Genomic DNA, 20,240 nt, shown 5'->3' with positions numbered 1-20,240 from the left:
GAGTACCTATTGCGTCCCTTTGATATTTAAAGTAGAAATTGTGCACCAATATTGAATTGGAAAAAAACTGTTATTTTAAATGAATTAAATAAAGTGCACTTTATCATTTAGATTTTTTATATTAATAAATACTTTTTCCCGTGCACCCTCAATGACTTCTAGAAACATTTGAACCCACTTAGCCCCAACATTTGTCAACATTTTCACCATCATTGTAAAGCCCTAGTTATTTTGTTGCTTTGACAAAGTAATTTCTGAATATTATTATTCATTTAAGGTGTTTAGTGATTCACTCATTTTAATATGGTGAAACTGTTCCTTAAAAAAAAGAGTGTAAAAAAGAAACCTTGAAGATCTAATTGTCAAATCATAGTGGAAAAGCAGCCCACTGGGCACACACTGGTTGAACCAATGTTGTTTACACATCATTTCAATGAAATGATGTTGAACCAAAGTGGAATAGACGTTAAATAGGCGTTTGTGCCCAGTGGGAGGTGAACTGGTCCTACTCTTTTTGGCTGTTTGCTGGTGTTTTGTGGTGGAAAACTGAGCTGGTCAAGCATAACACGTCAACCTTGTTACCTAGAGATAGACTGGCTGGAAATGTTTTAACAAATGCAAACTTGTGAAGCTTGCATTCAATTGCCACCCCCTGTTGCACACAGCAAGTTTCCATTCCCCCGTCACAAGGAGATTTGTGGCTGATTTAAGATACAATTGTCAACCTTGTTACAGTCAACCCTGTTAGTTTATTTGGCACTTAATATAGTCATTTTTTTTTATTTAACCTCGATGGGAAAATGAAATCAAAAGTTTTTTAGGATGAAGTTAAACTTCTCAAGAAGCACTGAATTAGTGGAATGACCCAGCCGCTGTCTTATCCCTTAACTATGCTTGGCTTCAATAGCCCTCATTTAGGCCAAGGGTGAAAGACCCTGCTGCATTGGCTCTATTGTAAAAATGGTTTACTCAAAGTATTTTTTTGATACTGTAATGGCCCTGTGATTTATTACAAGCTCTGGCTTGTGTCACGCACGTGCTGCTTATTGTATTGAAGGCATTTTCATCTGGTTGATGTCATGTGCCTGTTTGTCTTTTATTTCACTTTTATTTTATTTATGCAAGTCAGTTAAGAACAAAATCTTATTTTACAATGACGGGTTACCCCGGCCAAACCCAGACGATGCTGGGCCAATTGTGCGCCGCCCTATGGGACTCCCGATCCCGGTCAGTAGTGATCCAGCCAGGATCAAACCAGGGCCTGTAGTGACAACTCTAGCACTGGGATGCAGTGCCTTAGACCACTGCGCCACTCAGGATCCCTGATACTGATGTGTTGATGCTGCTGTCTTAGTCAAAGTCTCTCTTGAAAAATAGATTTTTATCTCATCGAGATTACCCTGGTCAAATAAAAGGTTAAATAAATAACATTTATAGGTTGCCCGGGATGCTGGTCTGAATCTAGCACTAGGTATGTATGACTAGAGACTTTTTTCAGTCATTGTTATCTCTTGACCAATAGTCATTATCTCTTGACCACCCCTACCATTGTTAAAATCAACTTTTATCTCTCTCAGTACCTCTGTCATCAAGACTTTGTTCAATGCTTTGTATGTGGACAAAGGAATGTTACAGTGCTCCTACTACGGCCATGTGAGAGGAGAGGACAGCCCTCTGTCCTACACGGAACTAATGGAAATGCCCCCAAATGGTCTTGTTGACACACACCATAAACATGCCTGTCTACATGACGCAGCCTAGACAGACAGCAGCCCAGATGAAGTAGAACTGCAGCTGCATGTGTTTAGTAAACATGTCCACCAACCACAGCACATGAGTGACAGAGAGAGACTCAGGGTGGAGGAGTAAACACAGCGGACCAAGGCCAGGACCTCTCTGCACCACCTGGACACTTCCCAGGGACACTACACTCATCAGCAGGATCCTCCACCCACCCACCCACCCTCCTCTCCTCTCCCCCATCAACCCCCCATCGCTCAGAACCTGAGAGAGTAAATATTAGTGTGATGGGGAACTTGATCACATCCACCTTGGCTGGCTGGCCTCTGTGAAAAACACTAGCTTTGTCCAAAAGGGAAGCGAGGGGGCTGGTGTTTTCCACTCTGTGTTTAGTCTGAGGGCTTTGCTCACAGAACCACCCTCATCAACAACCCTGCTGTTATACGGAACCCTCACCTCTGAGGATCACACGGGAGGAACACACAGAGGGAGAACATCAAAACAATCCAACAGAAAGAGAGATTGCTAAACACAGACCTGACAATTTCACACAATATAGTAGTATATTTGTGCAACGAACGATAAAGAGTAGCTTTTTCACTTGTTATTCAGCCGATCCACTTTATTACAACATAAAACAGACCAGCGTTTTCCATTCACTACCCATTCCAGTTCAAGAGCTCCCCTCTGTTTGCTGAGAGACCCATACAAGGGGGATTTATAGAGGCAGATGAGAGGGTTGAGTTGGTGGTTTGTACCTGTCTTTATGGATGTGTGTGGGGCTTAGTGGAAGATCCTCAGAGGACTGAGGACTGAGTCTGGTCAGATGAGAAGCTCCCTGACAGCTGAGAGGCAGCAGATGTTGGAAAGGAAGAGAACTGCTGCCGGCCAGACCAGAGCACAGTTTAGAGACAGCATTGCTCTCACAGGACAGGAGCCAATAGGCCACACAGAGCGACAGTGGGCAGGCCAATGAGGATGGGAGAGCACTGCACACAGTGCGCAATGTGCTGCCTGGACAGGAAAAAGGAAACCCAGTGTCAAGTAGACAATGAGACCTGCTAGATGGATAGGATAGGGTTGGGAAGAGTCATTGTTGGTTGCTTAAATAGGCAGAAAAAAGGGGTCTTTGAGGTCCTCAAAAGATGGATAGGTATTGATAACAATAGGAGGTTAGTTATAAGTATATCTAAAAAATAAATAAAGACTGAACTAAAATGAATTGAAAATAGACTATTTAATTTGTGACATTATGTTGCCTAATCTATGAATGTTCCAAATTGTGAATTTGTATTATGAATGGTATGGATCTGAAAGCAGGTAGCTTTGTCTGAAAGGATGCTTCAAAGACAGAACCTTTGAGTGAGTCTTTGACAGGTTTGTTTTATTGGGCCTTATGAAGATCTAGCCTACTGTACTAGCCTAGTAATCATCATTTCCATGAAAGGTTATAGGCTCTAATAAACAAAATTAGAAGATGCACAACAATAAACGATAAGGCATTAATCCATACCTTTTTTGATAAATAGACGTTTGAGACGCTGCGGAAGACTCTCTGTTGAGCTGTGTCCCAGTTGAATATTTGTAAAGACCCGTCCTCCAGGTTCCGTGAGCTGCAGAGATCAGCCACAGCAGCAGCACAATCCAACTGAAACTTTTCCGGGAAAGCGCGGACACGCAGTCCGGTTGACACGCTCCCATTTCCGCGGCGTCAAAAAAGCACAGGCTGAAGAGTTCCTAAAAAAGTGAGCTAGTGAGTGGATTTCTTTCCAGTTCGAGAAAAAAATATACCTAAAAGTCCAGGTTTTCGCTTCACGGAGAGAGAGCGCATCCCTTCATCAACCAAATACATAAAATACAAATATCAACTACACCTTTACCGTTATAATAGCAAAAAAAAACGTGGCTGCATTTTAAATATCACGAAAAGAAAGGTAAAAATGACAGGCCGAAAACAAAAATATTCAAACATTCACCGACTTTGCAGAAAGTTCCCCACATGCCCTAATCAATAGGCAGTGTTCCGAAGCAACTAGACGAAATAGGTAGGCTAATGTGACTGGCCGGTCTCTTTTCTTTTCACTATCAGCACTCCCTCCCTCCGTCTGTGCGTACTGTAGCCTATCTCAAGTCGAGCTTCTCACAATGGAAATAAATTAGTCTCCTTCAGTCTTTTAAAAGCACAGCCCGCAGTCTTTTACCCTGCCCATTCTCTATTTCAACATTTCACCGCAAACAAGGCACGCTTAAAAACAGATTCCCTTTAAGCGTCTATCGTCATTATCAACACTGAATTTACCCGGAGTGATTTATTTCATATTCCTAATCCCAAATCATTATAGTTTCGAAATTCTACAGCGGTAGGCTACACGTGGGACTCGTGAACAGAATAAATGATTGTGAAATAAAGAAGTTAGTCCGATGCATTCTGATGACAATAAACATGTATACATAGCTCAATATTATGGTGATGATGCTGCTGCTGCTGAATTAGTCTTTAATCTCTGTTAGTGAGTGTCTATAAATGCCCATGCTTTATTCTAAGGACATAACACCTAGATGCCAGACACACTTTTGCATTGTGTCATATGGTTTATATTATCATGCTGTAGAGACATGCTCCGTATCGTTCTCAGTGGCATAACGCAGTTTCGCTTAGCGCCCCGCAAGGTCCAAGCAAGGTTGCCATGGGGAAGAGAGAAAAACGAGCAGTTTTATAGCTAATCTCATGCTATTTTACACATTTTGCCATGAGGCTGAGAGAAAATGCTGCTGTTGCTCAGGGATTCTTGAAAGACGGGACAATTGCAAACATTTATCTTGATATGAACACAATTTGAAATATATTTAATCAATAAGGCCCGAGGGGGTGTGGTACACAGCCAATATACCAAGGCTAAGGGTTGTTTTTACACATAAAGCAACAAGAGTGCCTGGACACAGCCCTAAGCCGTGGTATATTAGCCATATACAGTTGAAGTCGGAAGTTCACATACACTTAGGTTGGAGTCATAAAAACTCGTTTTTCAACCACACAAATTTCTTGTTGACAAACTATAGTTTTGGCAAGTCGGTTAGGTCATCTACTTTGTGCATGACACAAGTAAATCTTCCAACATTGTTGACAGATTATTTCAATTATAATTCACTGTATCACAATTTCAGTGGGTCAGAAGTTTACATACACTAAATTGACAGTGCCTTTAAACAGCTTGGAAAATTCCAGAAAATGATGTCATGGCTTTAGAAGCTTCTGATAGCTAATTGACATCATTTGAGTCAAGGTGTACCTGTGGATGTATTTCAAGGCCTATCTTCAAACTCAGTGCCTCTTTGCGTGACATTATGGGAAAATCCAAAGAAATCAGCCAAGACCTCAGAAAAATAATTGTAGACCTCAACATGTCTGGTTCATCTTTGGGAGCAATTTCCAAACGCCTGAAGGTACCACGTTCATCTGTACAAACAATAGTAAGCAAGTATAAACACCATGGGACCACGCAGCCGTCATACCACTCAGGAAGGAGACGTGTTCTGTATCCTAGAGATGAACGTACTTTGGTGTGAAAAGTGCAAACCAATCCCAGAACAACAGCAAAGGACCTTGTGAAGATGCTGGAGGAAACAGGTACAAAAGTATCTATATCCACAGTAAAACAAGTCCTTTATTGACATAACCTGAAATGCCGCTCAGCAAGGTAGAAGCCACTGCTCCAAAACCGCCATAAAAAATCCCGACTACGGTTTGCAACTGCACATGGGGACAAAGATCGTGCTTTTTGGAGAAATGTTCTCTGGTCTGATGAAACAAAAATAGAACTGTTTGGCTATAATGACCATGGTTATATTTGGAGGAAAAAGGGTGAGGCTTGCAAGCCGAAGAACACCATCCCAACCCTGAAGCACGGGGGTGGCAGCATCATGTTGTGGGGGTGCTTTGCTGCAGGAGGGACTGGTGCACTTCACAAAATAGATGGCATCATGAGGAATTAAAATTATGTGGATATATTGAAGCAACATCTCAAGACATCAGTCAGGAAGTTAAAGCTTGTTCGCAAATGGGTCTTCCAAATGGACAATGACCCCAAGCATTCTTCCAAAGTTGTGGCAAAATGGCTTAAGGACAACAAAATCAAGGTATTGGAGTGGCCATCACAGAGCCCTGACCTCAATCCTATAGAACATTTGTGGGCAGAAATGAAAAAATGTGTGCGAGCAAGGATGCCTACAATCCTGACTCAGTTACACAAGCTCTATCAGGAGGAACAGGCCAAAATTCACCCAACTTATTGTGGGAAGCTTGTGGAAGGCTACCCAAAACGTTTGACCCAAGTTAAACAATTTAAAGGCAATGCTACCAAATACTAATTGAGTGTATGTACATTTCTGACCCACTGGGAATGTGATGAAAGAAATAAAAGCTGAAATAAATCACTCTCTACTATTATTCTGACATTTCACATTCTTAAAATAAATTGGTGATCCTAACTGACCTAAGACAGAATTTTAACTAGGATCAACTATCAGGAATTGTGAAAAACGGAGGTTAAATGTATTCGGCTAAGGTGTATGTAAACTTCCAACTTCAACTGTGTATATATATATATATATATATATATATATATATATATATATATATATATATATATATATATATAGAATATCCCTTTGAGCATGGTAAAGTTATGAACTACACTTTGGATGGTGTTTCAATACACCCAGTACAAATATACAGACGTCCTTCTTACCTCAGTTGCCGGAGAGAAAAGACACCGCTCTGAGATTTCACAATGAGGCCAGTGGTGACTTTAAAACAGTTACAGAGCTTAATGGCTGTGATAGGAGAAAACTGAGGATAGATCAACAACATTGTATTTTCTCCAAAAATACAAACCTAAATGACAGCGTGAAAAGAAGGAAGCATGTACATAATAAAACTATTCAAATGCATCCTGTTTGCAATAAGGCACTAAAGTAGAACTGCAAAAAATGTGGCAAAGAAATTAACTTTATGTCCGGAATACAAAGTGTTATGTTTGGGGCAAATCCAACACTTCACTGAGTACCACTCTTCATATTTTCAAGCATAGTGGTGGCTGCATCATGTTATGGGTATGCTTGTCATCGGCAAGGGTTAGGGAGTTTTCTTGGTGGATTAAAATAAACTTAATAGAGCTAAGCATAGGCAAAATCCTAGAGGAAAACCTGGTTCAGTCTTCTTTCCAACAGACACTGGGAGACAAATTCACCTTTTAGCAGGACAATAACCTAAAATACAAGGCCAAATATACACTGGAGTTACTTACCAAGTCAAAATTGACTGTTCCTGAGTGGCTTTATTAAATGTTTTACTTAAATCGGCTTGAAATCTATGGCAAGAAGAAGAAATAGCTGTCTCGCAATGATCAACAACCAGCTTGACAGAGCTTGAAGAATTTTAAAAAGTGATGGAGTGCTGCATCAGATGACCTGGCCTCCACAATCTCCTGACCTCAACCCAAATTAGATTGTTTGGGATGAGTTGAACCGCAGAGTGAAGGAAAGGCAGCCAACAAGTGCTCAGCATATGTGGGAACTCCTTCAAAACTGTTGGAAAAGCATTCCAGGTGAAGCTGGTTAAGAGAATGCCAAGAGTGTGCAAAGTTGTCATCAAGGCAAAGGGTGGCTACTTTGAAGAATCTCAAATATAAAATATACTTTTTGGTTACTACATGATTCCATATGTTATTTCATAGTTTTGATGTCTTCACTATTATTCTACAATGTAGAAAATAGTCAAAATAAAGACAATGTCCTTGAATGAGTTGGTGTGTCCAAACTTTTGACTGTTTGTAAAATATTTAATAAATTAGCAACATTTCTAAAAACAGGTTTTCACTTCTTCATTATAGGTTATTGTGTGTGTAAAAAATAATAATTTTTAATCCATTTTGAATTCATGCTGTAACACAACAAAATGTGGAATAAGTCAAAGGGTATGAATACTTTTTGAAGGCACTGTAGCTGACCATGCTCATTCCTGATTCATTTAGGATTTTAGACAAATCTGACGTAGTAAACCAAATCTCCGGGCAAATATTTTAGGAATCAAAGTTTTGAGAGAAATATTATTTGAAGTCACAGAAGGCTATTGCAAGAAACTACATACGATAGTTTTTCAGTTGATATACATTTTTGCCAGTTTTATTTAAAAATGTAAATACTCTTTTGGAGAGTTTTAATTTCGGATCCTTTGCTCCGGACAAGGGCATTTGCAGGCATAGAGCCGACATGAAAATAAATATTGAAAGTATTTTGAAAATCCCCCCCCAAAATATTTTCCCTTAGAAAAATTCCCTTAAAATGTACATTTTAAGCTCAAATAATGCAACAAAAGCTATTTTTTCAACTATAAAAATACAGTTTCTGTGCCGGACAAGGATTGTCCCAACTTTCAAGAATCCTTGAGCTTATTTCCTGCTATTCTACACATTTTGCCATGAGGCTGAGAGAATATTTGGCAGTGTGAAAGCGAATTTCCTGTAATAAAAAAAAAATGGCATGGCTTATGATGCGTTCATATGGTATATGTTGGGCATGTGGTACGCCAGTGATCCTTCTTCCTCCCGTCCCTCCTAATCTTGGTCTTTGTCCAGCCTTAATCTATGTGGTTGCCGTTTGCATCCCAACTCAGCAGCCTGTGGGCAGACCCCGGTGTTTGGGCAAGGTCCAGGCAGACAGAGCCAGAGAGCAGGGGTGGTGGGCTCTCTGTAACCTCTCTCCCGTGCCCAATGGAGGTGGGACCTGGAAGGTTTTTGTCCAAACAGCCACTAACCACAGAGCTGTGGGCTGGTTCCAAGCTAAACACCTGGTCCTGCAGCCTGCAGCCTAGTATTCTATATCTGTGGTCAGAGTGACTACACTTCTCAGGTCTCTCAATGGGCAGCACTGTAGGGCTCACCAGCTGCACACAATCATGATGCCGAAGAGGAAGAGAGGCCATCTAAGAGCACGATTCATAACAGCACACAGTTACACCACAACACAGGGCAGACATCTTGGCATCCTGTCCTCCTGAGGCACACTGTATGTTGTGTGGTAGTTTGACTCATATCACTACTGCATTTATGAGATTATTACAGCATTGATGATGACTGCCCCCCCTTACACACATTAACACGTAGGTGGGCAAGCTTCCCTAATGTAGTGGCTTTGCTTGTGGCTGTAACAGGGTTGTCGCAGACTCAGACACCCTTGCAGATGGGCATTGAGACAGACTGGCGCAGGACTCTCCTCGCAGTGCAGTGGAAGCTTTGATCTACTCTCTAAGGTTCATCTGCTTCGAATCACACCAAACGGAAACTGCTTCAGAAAGCTTGACGGGGGGGATTGTAGTGTCTGCATTTTTTGTTTCAGGGCATCCTTGGCATTTTATGAGGCAGCAGACCGGCGCAGAGTGGAGCCAAGAAGGACCTGGAGGAGTTTAGGGTTAATGTAAATCCCTCCAGTCTCGCGCAGCTGAAAATGATATTGGCCTCTGAAGGGGGAGGTAGTGGTCATTTGCATTTTATCTTTTCCCATTCTTGTCTTGTTATTTTTTTCTTCTCTCCACCCTGCAATCAAATATAAAGAGTTCCTTTACCTATTGTCTCTATAAGGTCATGTATTACTGAAGTTCCTTTGACTAATTTGCCGTGCACATACATAAAAAGTAGACCATTCGGACTTTTCTATTCTATAGAGTGGCAACACAGACTTTTTACTGCATCCCCCCTCCCTGTGTAGGCTCATAAAAGTGTCTCCAGCTCCTCTCCACAGTGCTGTCTGCTTTATGACAGCCATACTAGTGAAACCAGCAGGTGCTATCTGGCCTGCCCCCCTCACCCCTCTAACCATTGCCCCACTGTCAAGACTGGTCACACTGCTCACTGCTGTGGGATTATACAATACAGAGCTCGAGCTGGGTGACTTAAGTCAGATCATTCCAGGCAGAACTGACTGTACATGTGCTGTATGTCGACGTCATGGTCATGCTTGAGCCCCTCTGTGACCCAGACCGCTATCTCACCTCAGTACCTGAGATTACTCAATATCAGTCTATTTGCTCACTCTGAATAGCTAAGGCAGAGAACAAACCACAATACTTATAGTCAGAGCTCGATCAAATAAATTAAAAGGAAAATAATATTGGAGGTCTAGGATAAGTTTGTGGAGTGTGCACTTTGGTCAATGTTTCACTCAGATACACATTTTCCAGACTCCTGGTTTTCCCAAAGTGACAGCTATAATACATGTTTAGCCTCTGTAGGCAGGAAATATATCTCAAGCTCTTTAAAAATGAACTTGTTTCCTTTTGGATTATGCATGAAAAAAACATGAGATGTTTCAATGAATTAAATTACAAACATATGAAGACAGCACGTACACATCTGACCTGTACGATCAGATCTACATTTAATGTGTGGGGATATACATTTTAAAACACCTATCTTTAGACTATATCAGAATTGAGGGCCTCCCTTCCCCTATACGCCAGCTCTATGTAGTCAACGAAAAGAGGGGATGAAATATGACCTGGAGAAATAATGTTACGATTTAATTAAAACTAATACAAAACAGACCTTGTTTTCCCTGTGGATTTATCTCCCCCGTCAGTCGGTCGAGGCAGCCTGAGCACAGATGCTGGGCGTTAGAAATGTCACGAGGAATAAAGCAGCGAGAGGACTTAATAAAAAGATCTGTCTTCAGAGATGAAAAATAGCAGGGGTTGGGGATACAGCCTCTGAGATCCAATGGCACCTCTTCAGAGGACTGATTGGAGACAGGAGTTCTGCAGTGGGTCTCTACTCCACTACTCTGAGTGAACACAGGACTGGGGTGTGCTGCCACCTAGTGTTAATTCATGATAAGAACAACTGTGGATTTTTAAAACTATTTTTATTGAACCAAGTCAGTTAAGAAGTAATTCTTATTTACAATGACGGCCTACCCCTGCAAACCTGGACGACGCTGGGCCAATTGTGCGCCGCCCTATGTTACTCCCAATAACAGCCGGATGTGACATAGCCTGGATTCGAACCAGGAAGTGGTGACGCCTCTTGCACTGAGATCCAGTGCCTTAGACCGCTGCGCCACTCAGGAGCCCTATGTTCCAGAGAAATCGATTGATCTAATAGTATGCTAATAAGCATGTCACCAAATGTGATATTTGATAGTTTCCTAAACATTTAAAATAAATGTATCCTTTAAAATGTGCCTTTAAATTATCTACATAGAAATCTAAAACAAATATAAACATCATCAGTCTGCGTTGAGGCACAGACAGACTCCCTGCAACACCCAGTGGGAGATGTGCTTGGTGGTAAAGAGATCTGCCTCAAACACCAGCCCCACACCCATAGCATTCCTCCTCATGGACGTGGTGTACACTGGAGTCCTCAGAGTATTCTACGAAACAAACACACAGACATTAGGACACAGTTAGAAAGTGGCAAAACAGACATTTTAAAACAATGAAACTGCATTGCTAGAGAGGCCACTAGCGAAGTCACTAAGCACATGTTCTGAAGGGTCAGTCTGCTATATCTGGTGTAATTCTCCTGTCTTATCTGGCGTCCTGTGTGAATTAAAGTATGCTCCTTCTAATTCTCTCTCTCTCCCTCTCCCTCCCGGAGGACCTGAGCCCTAGGACCATGCCTCAGGACTACCTGGCCTGATGACACCTTGCTGTCCCCAGTCCACCTGGTCGTGCAGCTGCTCCAGTTTCAACTGTTCTGCCTGCGGCAATGAAACCCTGACCTGTTCACCGGATGTGCTGTTTTTGACTCTCTCTCGACCGCACCTGCTGTCTCGAACTCTGAATGATCGACTATGAAAATCCAACTGACATTTACTCCTGAGGTGCTGACCTGTTGCACCCTCTACAACCACTGTGATGATTATTATTTGACACTGCTGGTCATCTTTGAACGTTTGAACATCTTGGCCACTGTTATAATCTCCACCTGGCACAGCCAGAAGAGGACTGGCCACCCCTCAGAGCCTGGTTCCTCTCTAGGTTTCTTCTTAGGTTCCTGCCTTTCTAGGGAGTTTTTCCTAGCCACCGTGCTTCTACATCTGCATTGCTTGTTGTTTGGGGTTTTAGGCTGGGTTTTTGTATAGCACTTTGTGACATCGGCTGATGTAAAAAGGGCTTTAGAAATACAGTTGATTGAAGGGATAAGGTGGTGAGTGGTGCTGCTCCTACCTGTAGTTTGAGGCGATGTGCTTCTATGGGGATGACCTTCAGGATGGGCAACTGGACCACCAGTACTTTGGGTTTACTCCTGATCAGACAACCCCTCTCTATGTCCCAGTCTGCTCCCTCCAGATACAGGCCTGACACAAAGCAGCCTGGGAGAACACAACCACAACCCTCAGTATCAAAGCATCACTGTCTGTCTGTCTGTCTGTCTGTCTGTCTGTCTGTCTGTCTGTCTGTCTGTCTGTCTGTCTGTCTGTCTGTCTGTCTGTCTGTCTGTGTTAATATGTCTGTGTTAATATGTCTGTCCGTGTGTGTGTGTGTTAATATGTCTGTCCGTGTGTGTGTGTGTTAATATGTCTGTCCGTGTGTGTGTGTGTTAATACGTCTGTCCGTGTGTGTGTTAATATGTCTGTCCGTGTGTGTGTGTTAATATGTCTGTCCGTGTGTGTGTGTTAATATGTCTGTCCGTGTGTGTGTGTTAATATGTCTGTCCGTGTGTGTGTGTTAATATGTCCGTCCGTGTCTGTCTGTCTGTCAGAGGACTCTCACCCTGTCCAGGCCTCTCGTTGACCTCCTCCTCAGTGGTGTACTGAGTGACCTGTGTGTAGAGTGTGGAGCGGTCCAGCGGCCAGCCGTTCCTCCTGCAGGTGGCCTGAACCAGAGCAGTCAGGTAGGACTCTGGGATCTGCAGCCCAGACAACCACATCACATTGGGCTCCCCTTCATCCACCTGGAAGAAAGAACCATCCAATAAAACATAACTACACAACCACTACATACATGTACATACTGTATTTACATTTATATGTACTATACATCATGGATACTTTGATACCAAGAAAATGTGACCTTGAATAACATATCTGCATGAGCAACAGCTAATGGGGATCCTTATAAACTAAACCAATCTTCAGGGAGATGTGTACGATATGTCTCAGCGAATAACTGTATTCGAGCGCAGGATGTTCACCCAGGAGTTGTACTGGTCGTAACGCCTCTTGAAGTGGATCATCCAGTTGCCCAGGGACTTGAGGGTATCAGGTGCCAGCTTCCTCCAGATAGCAGGGATCATGCCGTTGAAGAGGGCGCGTGCCACCTCATCCAGCTCACTACTCATGCCCACCTCACCAGCCAGAGCCTACAGGCACAGACACATTTGTTAGTTCACATCCCAATACCAAACTATATGTACTATAGGTATCTCACCTGGTTCCTTTAGTAAATATGCAATAGACAACAGCAAACGTTCTAAAGATAATTATACTGTTTTATGTAGATACAAAGGAAGGCCCCATGACAGTCTGTCCCTGTAGTTCTTCCTCTTTCTATACCCCTCACTGTTCCTGCCTGTCTCCTCCCCCTCTCTCACCCTCTGCAACTCAGCCAGAGAGCGTCCAATCCTGACAATAAGCTTGTTGAAGCGCTCCAGCTCCTGCAGCAGCACCACGGAGGTGGGGGAGATCTCCAGGCCAAACTTCTTACGGATCACGTCCAGGTCAAACACCTGAGGCAGCTTGTTCTGGATGTCCCGGGCCACGTTGCTGATGTACTCATCCCTGCTGATGCCTCCACCAGACTCACCTGAGGACCCCGACAGAAAGGTGAGGAGGCCAGATTATGCTCAGTCTGTGTGTATGTGTGTGTGTGTGTGAGGTTTCGGTTACCAGTCTGTGGCTGCAGATCTATCAGGTGGGTCCACATGTCGCGGGCTGCCTGTGTGTAGTATCCAATCTCAGCATTGGGGTGCAAACCAAACACCTCTGGAGTGTTGGCCAGGGGCAAGGTCTCAATCTCCCCTGTGATAAATAGCAAGTCAATCAGAGAAGATGGATGACAACTACAAGTTAATAACAACAATGGCGGTGCAGCAGAAATCGTATGTAAAAAGCTACATTTGAAGTCTGTATATCAGACCAGTGATGAACTACATCCACTGACCAACATAATTTTCCTTGGGCCCGTCAGGAGGGATCTTGTAGTCCACCTCCTTGTTGTGGAAGAAGTGAAAGGGCTGGAAGGTGTCAAAGATGAAGTCTCCCAGGTACTCATCCATGTAGACCGTCAGGATCCTGCGGTCAAAGCTGTCTATACACCTGCCTCCATACATTACCTGAGAGAGGGAGCGTAAACACGCACACACGCACGCACACACACACGGAAGCCATTAGTGCTAGGCTATTATACTAATAGGATTCTGTATTATCATTGTTAAGTCAATGTGATGTATGAAGAGGTGAGCCTGACCTCTCCTATGAGGTACTTGAGACTTCCCCAGGGGATCTTGGCGTCTCCCTGAGTGTGGGCTTTGGTCAGGTAGGTGTCCAGGATCTCCATGCACACCTGGTCAACACAGGAACATCCACATCAGAACACACAAAGAGCAGAGTTACAGACATGACATTTAAACTGATCAGCAAAAGGAAATTACTCTGAAGTAAATGTAATCAATAGTGTAAGTCCTGTGGATGCTGTTAGAAACAGTCATTTTCCCACTCACCTGGAAGTCAGACTCGTTAAAGTCGTAGGACACGTTCCAGCCGATCTTGCCGTACTTGCGTCTCTCCTGCACCACAGCGTGGAAGAAGGACAGCACGTAGACCAGGCTGCGGTAGGCCGGGTGGGGGCAGCCCATCAGAGTCTCGTGGGCGATCTTAAAGAAGGTTGCCCTCATGTTCAGCTTCAGCCCGTTGGGAGGCTCCGTCACCACCTGGACGAACAGAGAAACAGAGATCAGGTCCTAAAGTCAATTCGCCTCAAACCTCAATGGCTCAGTTCTGCTGTGATTAGGTGAACAAATCGGGCTGGGGAGACTGTATGGTGTTGGAAGAGTGAATCAGAGATAGACGGACATACACTTTATCATAAAACTAAGTCACATTGTATACAGTTTGCTGCAGTAGGCAACAGTCTATGTTAGCTGCAGTAGGTAGCAGGTCTGTTTGACTAAGTTAGAGCTCTTCCTCACCTTGAGAGACTTCTGTAGGATGCCGATGGGAAAGTCTTTGATGGGGTCAGTGGTGAGCCACAGTCTGAAGTCAGGGTGGGCCTTGGTGATCCTCTCCAGGGACTTCTCTAGGTCCTTCAGCCACTTCACCAGCAGATGGCAGTTCTGCAGCATCAGCCACTGGCCCCGAGATACCGCTGTTTCCAGCAGCTGCAGCGCCACCTACAGCACACAACAACAATACTGTATCATACTAACAACATTCCAATTAGCTTTGTGGTTGAATGTGCACCAAAAGTACATGTGGTGTGCAATCTGGTTTCCGCTCAGGTTATGGATGTGTCACTGCAACCTTAAATGTCCTAAATGATGTCTCAATTGCCCTTGATTCTAAGCAATGTTGTGTTGCTATTTTTATTGACTTGGCCAAATCTTTTGATACGGTAGACCATTCCATTCTTGCGGGCCGGCTAAGGAGTATTGGTGTCTCTGAGGGGTCTTTGGCCTGGTTTGCTAACTACCTCTCTCAAAGAGTGCAGTGTATAAAGTCAGAACATCTGCTGTCTCAGCCACGCTCTTGGCCCCACGCTCTTCTCAATTAACATCAACAACATAGCTCAGGCAGTCTGAAGCTCTCTCATCCATTTATATTTTTATTTATTTTATTTTAACCTTTATTTAACTAGGCAAATCAGTAAAGAACAAATTCTTATTTACAATGGCGGCCTACCCCTGCCAAACCCGGACAACGCTGGGCCAATTGTGCGCCGCCCTATGGGACTCCCAATCACAGCCAGATGTGATACAGCCTGGATTTGAACCAGGGACTGTAGTGACGCCTCTTGCACTGAGATGCAGTGCCTTAGACCACTGCGCCACTCGGGAGCCCCAGTGTGTATATGCAGATGATACAGTCTTAAACTCAGCTGCCCCCTCCCTGGAGTTTGTGTTAAACGCTCTACAACAAAGCTTTCTTAGTGTCCAACAAGCTTTCTCTGCCCTTAACCTTGTTCTGAACACCTCCAAAACAAAGGTCATGTGGTTTGGTAAGAAGAATGCATCTCTCCCAAACAGTGTGATTACTACCTATCAGGGTTTAGAGCTTGAGGTAGTCACCTCATACAAGTACTTGGGAGTATGGCTAGATGGTACACTGTCCTTCTCTCAGCACATATCAAAGCTGCAGGCTAAAGTTAAATCTAGACATGGTTTCCTCTATCGTAATTGCTCCTCTTTCACCCCAGCTGTCAAACTAACCCTGATTCAGATGACCATTCTACCTTCATGCTAGCTTACGGAGAATTTATAGATCGGCAGGTAAGGGTGCTCTCGAGGGGCTAGATGTTCTTTACCATTCAGCCATCAGACTTACCACCAATGCTCCTTATAGGACACATCAATGCACTCTATACTCCTCTGTAAACTGGTCATCTCTGTGTACCGGTCGGAAGACCCACTGGTTGAGATACCTACTGCAGCCTTCATCCTCCCCATACAACACCCATCCCCAAAGGACACACATCCCTGGGTCTCTCCTTTTTCAGTTCGCTACAGCTAGCGACTGGAACGAGCTGCAAAAAACACTCAAACTGGACAGTTTTATCTCTATCTCTTCATTCAAAAACTCAATCATGGACACTTTTACTGACAGTTGTGGCTGCTTTGCGTGAAGTATTGTTGTCTCTACCTTCTGGCTTTGTGCTGTTGTCTGTGCTCAATAATGTTTGTACCATGTTTTGTGCTGCTACCATGTTGTGCTGGTGCCATGTTGTGTTGCTACCATGTTGTTACCGTGTGGTGTTGCTACCATGCTGTGTTGTCATGTGTTGCTGCCATGCTATACTGTTGTCTTAGGTCTCTTTATGTAGTGTTGTCGTGTCTCTCTTGTCGTGATATGTGTTTTGTCTTATATATTATTTTTTAATCCCAGCCCCCGCAGGAGGACTTTTGGCTTTTGGTAGGCCGTCATTGTAAATAAGAATTTTTCTTAACTGACTTGCCTAGTTAAATAAAGGTTAAATAAAAAAAATTGTAACATTGGAAGCTCTATTGCTGTGATTAATGAGAGTTGTCTGGTACCTTCTCTTGACCTTGTCCCATGGCCAGAAACTTGAGCCTGCTGCCCCCAAAGCCAGACCTCTCAGCAAGCTTCATGAGGTCACTGGCTGGGTCGGATCCGGGGCTCAGGATGAACACGATGGGGGAGTTGGGTGAACTCTGCTCATAGATGGCCTCGAAACTGATCACAGGGGGCTGCACATACCTGAGAGGGAGGGGGGCGAGGTAGACAGTAGAAAGTGAACACTAAAGTCTCATCTCCACAAGTCAAGATATTTTGGATCAAAGCAATAGGAGTTCAGGTTTGTTTACAAGTAGGAGAACGGGCTATTACTTCTCTCCCATGGTGATGGTGACATAGTCAGTGACAGCCCGGTAGACTCTGTCCAGGCGGAAGCAGCGCAGCAACAGCAGCTTCTGGAAGGCAGTCAGGTTGTCTTTATACTTCATGGGGAAGAGAGCCTGCTCCGGCCCATCCAGGTCATACCACTGAGATGACAACAGAGAGGAGGGTTAACAATGAACCATTCTACAGAGGACATAGGAACATATTCAGTGCATCACTAGGTCACAAGATTGGATGGTGTTACTCACAGTCTTCCACTCTGGCAGGTTCTTCTCCACGTCATCTGGTAGGGAGCCAAACTCAGCAGGGAAGAGCTCAGCCAGTCGTATGATGTCCTCCCAGCCCTGGCCTGGAAGCCAGGGACACGGCTTCTTCCTCGTGCTCATCTCCAGGGACAGGTTGCCTGGATTGAGGAGCACAGAGAGAACAGTACGTGAGCACAGTACGTGAGTTATGCGTCTCCAAGTTGGTGTGCTGTGTTTATGTGAGTGTATGGTAGATGACATCATATGTCTCTCACCCTTGAGGAAGAAGTCCAGCTCCTCCTGGGGAGCCCTCCCCTCTGGCTGCCCAATCTTTATTGTCAAATTGAAGGAGAACAGCAGCTTGTGTCTCTCAAACAGACCTGAGTCACACACACACACACCACACACCACACCACACACACACACACAGTTTCATATCAATCCCAGCTATCACATAACTGTTCCCACAAAAGTCCAGGTTTGACCATTCCTGAACACCCTGTCACCTCACCTGTGCATCCATAGTTGTAGACATTGTATGTCAAGGTGTCCATGATGTTCTTCAGCCTCTTGGGCAGGATGGAGTCCGGCAGGGACTTGCGCAGGGAGAAGTCAAAAACCTCCAGATAGGAGGCTAGAGAGTACTGGTACATGCTGTTCACCAGGGCCATCTCTGCCAGCACAAAGAACAGGATGGCACCGCGCTTGGCAGCGGGACGGTAGCCATCTCGCAGCTTATCAATGTCTGTTGATGTCTTCTCTGCCAGCTTCAGCTTCTCAAACACCTGGGGAGTTACATCAGAAAACACAGACAAAGCATTAAGAGAGCCCAGGCCTCATGCTCTCTGATGTCTTCCCCTTGAGAGTGAGTGTATCCTGTCTCCAGACAAACCTCGCTAGCCTTGGACTTGGTCTCCTCCAGAGTGTGGACCAGCTCCACGTTATCCAGCATGTTGCCTGTGGAGGTGGCCAGTTCCCTCAGCAGAGAGTCCTCCAGGTCTTTCAGCAGCTTCTTGTTCTCACTGGTCTCCTGGATAAGTCTCTCCCGCTGCTCCTCCAGCTCCTTACGCTCAAAGCCCACGATCACACTCAGCAGCTGGTCCTCCAGACCCTTCAGTGTCACTGAGGGAGACACACACACGCACGCACACAGGCACACGCACACAATCTGTTACCCCATACACTCACACCACATACAGTGTAGACACAGGCGTGCTGACATACAGAGACGTCTCACCAGTGTAGTTGATGACCATGGCCTTCCCGAACACAGAGGGAGAGTACTTGGGGTTGGACAGTTTGGTGTTGAGGTAGAGTTTGAAGTTGGGGTCGTAGTCCACCTCCTTGTCCCCCAGCGTTATAACCTGCCGGCCCTCGGCTCCTTTCACGTTCTTCTCCAGGACGTTGTCGATCACAGGGTCAATGTACTCATCCACGTCTTGGAACAGGAAGGGAAAGCCATACTTGATGGCCATCTCCAGCTGCTTCAAGAAGTCTGGGTCGTTGAACGAAGAGATCTATGGAAGAGGTCAATCACATACAGTATAAGAATAACAAATGTAAAAGAATAATAGTTAGATCCTTTGAAGTCAGCTGATAAAGTTAGCCGTACCTTGAGGTTGAACTTCTCCTCCTTCTTTTTGATCCAGTTGAGGGCTTGCTGTTGGGGGTCGATACACATGGGGAAGCGGCTGGCCCTGGTGGTCAGAATCCCGTTCTGGACTGACAGCTCATCTGGAGGAAGGCCCTCTGACCCCCATCTACAACACAGACACCTTTACTCTCTCTCTTCCTCTCACACAGGGACGAAAACACACGCATAAAAAAACGCACTCACAAATGCATGTACGCACACACACACTTACACACACCAACACACACGTACATTCTCTGACCTGCTGATCTCCACCTCGTCGGTCAGTAGACTCTCCACTCTGAAGGGCTGGCTGAGAGGGATGCTTCTCTCCAACACATCCTTCTCCCACACGTCAAACACCATCTCATTCCTGAAGTCCCAGCTGAATGCCCCCTCGTAGCTCAGGAACGCAGCACAGATCAGGCAGTCGCCTAGGAGACGCACACGACGCTGCTTCAACTCCTCCAGGTCATCTGTCCATCTGGGAAGAGGAAGAAGGAGAGGAAGACGAGAAGAGGAGGAAGAGACAGATACAGAGACGGTAGGGCACAGACGTAATTTCAACGTCTAGTTTTGGTTTACATTTGGTTGAGTTGTCAATTAATGTGAATTCAACAAAACATTTCACCATGTCATTGATTTAGGTTAAAAGTTGGGTGAAATGACATGGAAACAACGTTGATTCAAATACGGTCCACAGCCTTCAACTGGCTGTAAGTTATGCTGAGTCTGTGTGTATATGCACTCCACCGTGCTGTCCTCACCGCTCATTCTCCGAGCCCAGGCCTGAAATGAGTTTGTCAGCAGCGATCAGCCTCCTCTCCATGACCTCAGCCTCCTCCTGCAGCAGCTGCTTCTCCCCCATGGCAGCACTGTACTTGTCCCCCAGCGCCCCCAGCTCCCTCTGGATGGTCCCCAGCTCGTTCTGAATACGCTCCAGCTCACGCTTGCTCTGGAAGAAGTTCTTCTCTAGGCGCGCCACCTGCAACAGACAGCCAGGGGGGTTGAAACGCCACTAACACAACACTGCTCATTCTTAAAGGCTGGTG

At 44.7% G+C, this 20,240-nt stretch overlaps 2 protein-coding genes across 6 annotated transcripts in view; both read right to left on the bottom strand.

The window, feature by feature from the left end:
- The window catches only part of LOC115164442 (EMI domain-containing protein 1), a 68,397-nt gene extending 64,331 nt beyond the window's left edge, over positions 1-4,066 (bottom strand). For 3 of the 5 annotated variants that reach the window (XM_029716905.1, XM_029716909.1, XM_029716911.1), the window contains exon 1: positions 3,254-4,066. In XM_029716905.1, the coding sequence (XP_029572765.1) occupies positions 3,254-3,441 (188 nt within the window). In that variant the 5' untranslated portion in view covers positions 3,442-4,066. The remainder of the gene's footprint in view (positions 1-3,253) is intronic. The other 2 variants (XM_029716910.1, XM_029716908.1) reach the window with 2 other exon arrangements.
- A 6,593-nt stretch (positions 4,067-10,659) lies between these two features.
- Positions 10,660-20,240, bottom strand: part of dnah10 (dynein axonemal heavy chain 10) — a 58,478-nt gene continuing 48,897 nt past the window's right edge. Inside the window, exons 60-79 of the mRNA XM_029716903.1 lie at positions 19,956-20,173; positions 19,451-19,672; positions 19,168-19,315; positions 18,793-19,072; positions 18,448-18,677; positions 18,067-18,340; positions 17,831-17,935; positions 17,559-17,713; positions 17,299-17,453; positions 16,986-17,169; positions 14,928-15,128; positions 14,460-14,669; positions 14,207-14,302; positions 13,901-14,072; positions 13,627-13,758; positions 13,332-13,543; positions 12,933-13,100; positions 12,512-12,692; positions 11,966-12,111; positions 10,660-11,166 (exon numbers count right to left, since the gene is read on the bottom strand). Of these exons, the coding sequence (XP_029572763.1) occupies positions 11,020-11,166; positions 11,966-12,111; positions 12,512-12,692; positions 12,933-13,100; positions 13,332-13,543; positions 13,627-13,758; positions 13,901-14,072; positions 14,207-14,302; positions 14,460-14,669; positions 14,928-15,128; positions 16,986-17,169; positions 17,299-17,453; positions 17,559-17,713; positions 17,831-17,935; positions 18,067-18,340; positions 18,448-18,677; positions 18,793-19,072; positions 19,168-19,315; positions 19,451-19,672; positions 19,956-20,173 (3,636 nt within the window). The 3' untranslated portion in view covers positions 10,660-11,019. The remainder of the gene's footprint in view (positions 11,167-11,965; positions 12,112-12,511; positions 12,693-12,932; positions 13,101-13,331; positions 13,544-13,626; positions 13,759-13,900; positions 14,073-14,206; positions 14,303-14,459; positions 14,670-14,927; positions 15,129-16,985; positions 17,170-17,298; positions 17,454-17,558; positions 17,714-17,830; positions 17,936-18,066; positions 18,341-18,447; positions 18,678-18,792; positions 19,073-19,167; positions 19,316-19,450; positions 19,673-19,955; positions 20,174-20,240) is intronic.

Source organism: Salmo trutta, chromosome 27 (assembly GCF_901001165.1).
Source record: "Salmo trutta chromosome 27, fSalTru1.1, whole genome shotgun sequence".
Lineage (NCBI taxonomy): Eukaryota > Metazoa > Chordata > Actinopteri > Salmoniformes > Salmonidae > Salmo > Salmo trutta.
Note: the sequence above shows the minus strand (reverse complement) of the source record. Positions and strands in the feature narration are given on the sequence as shown.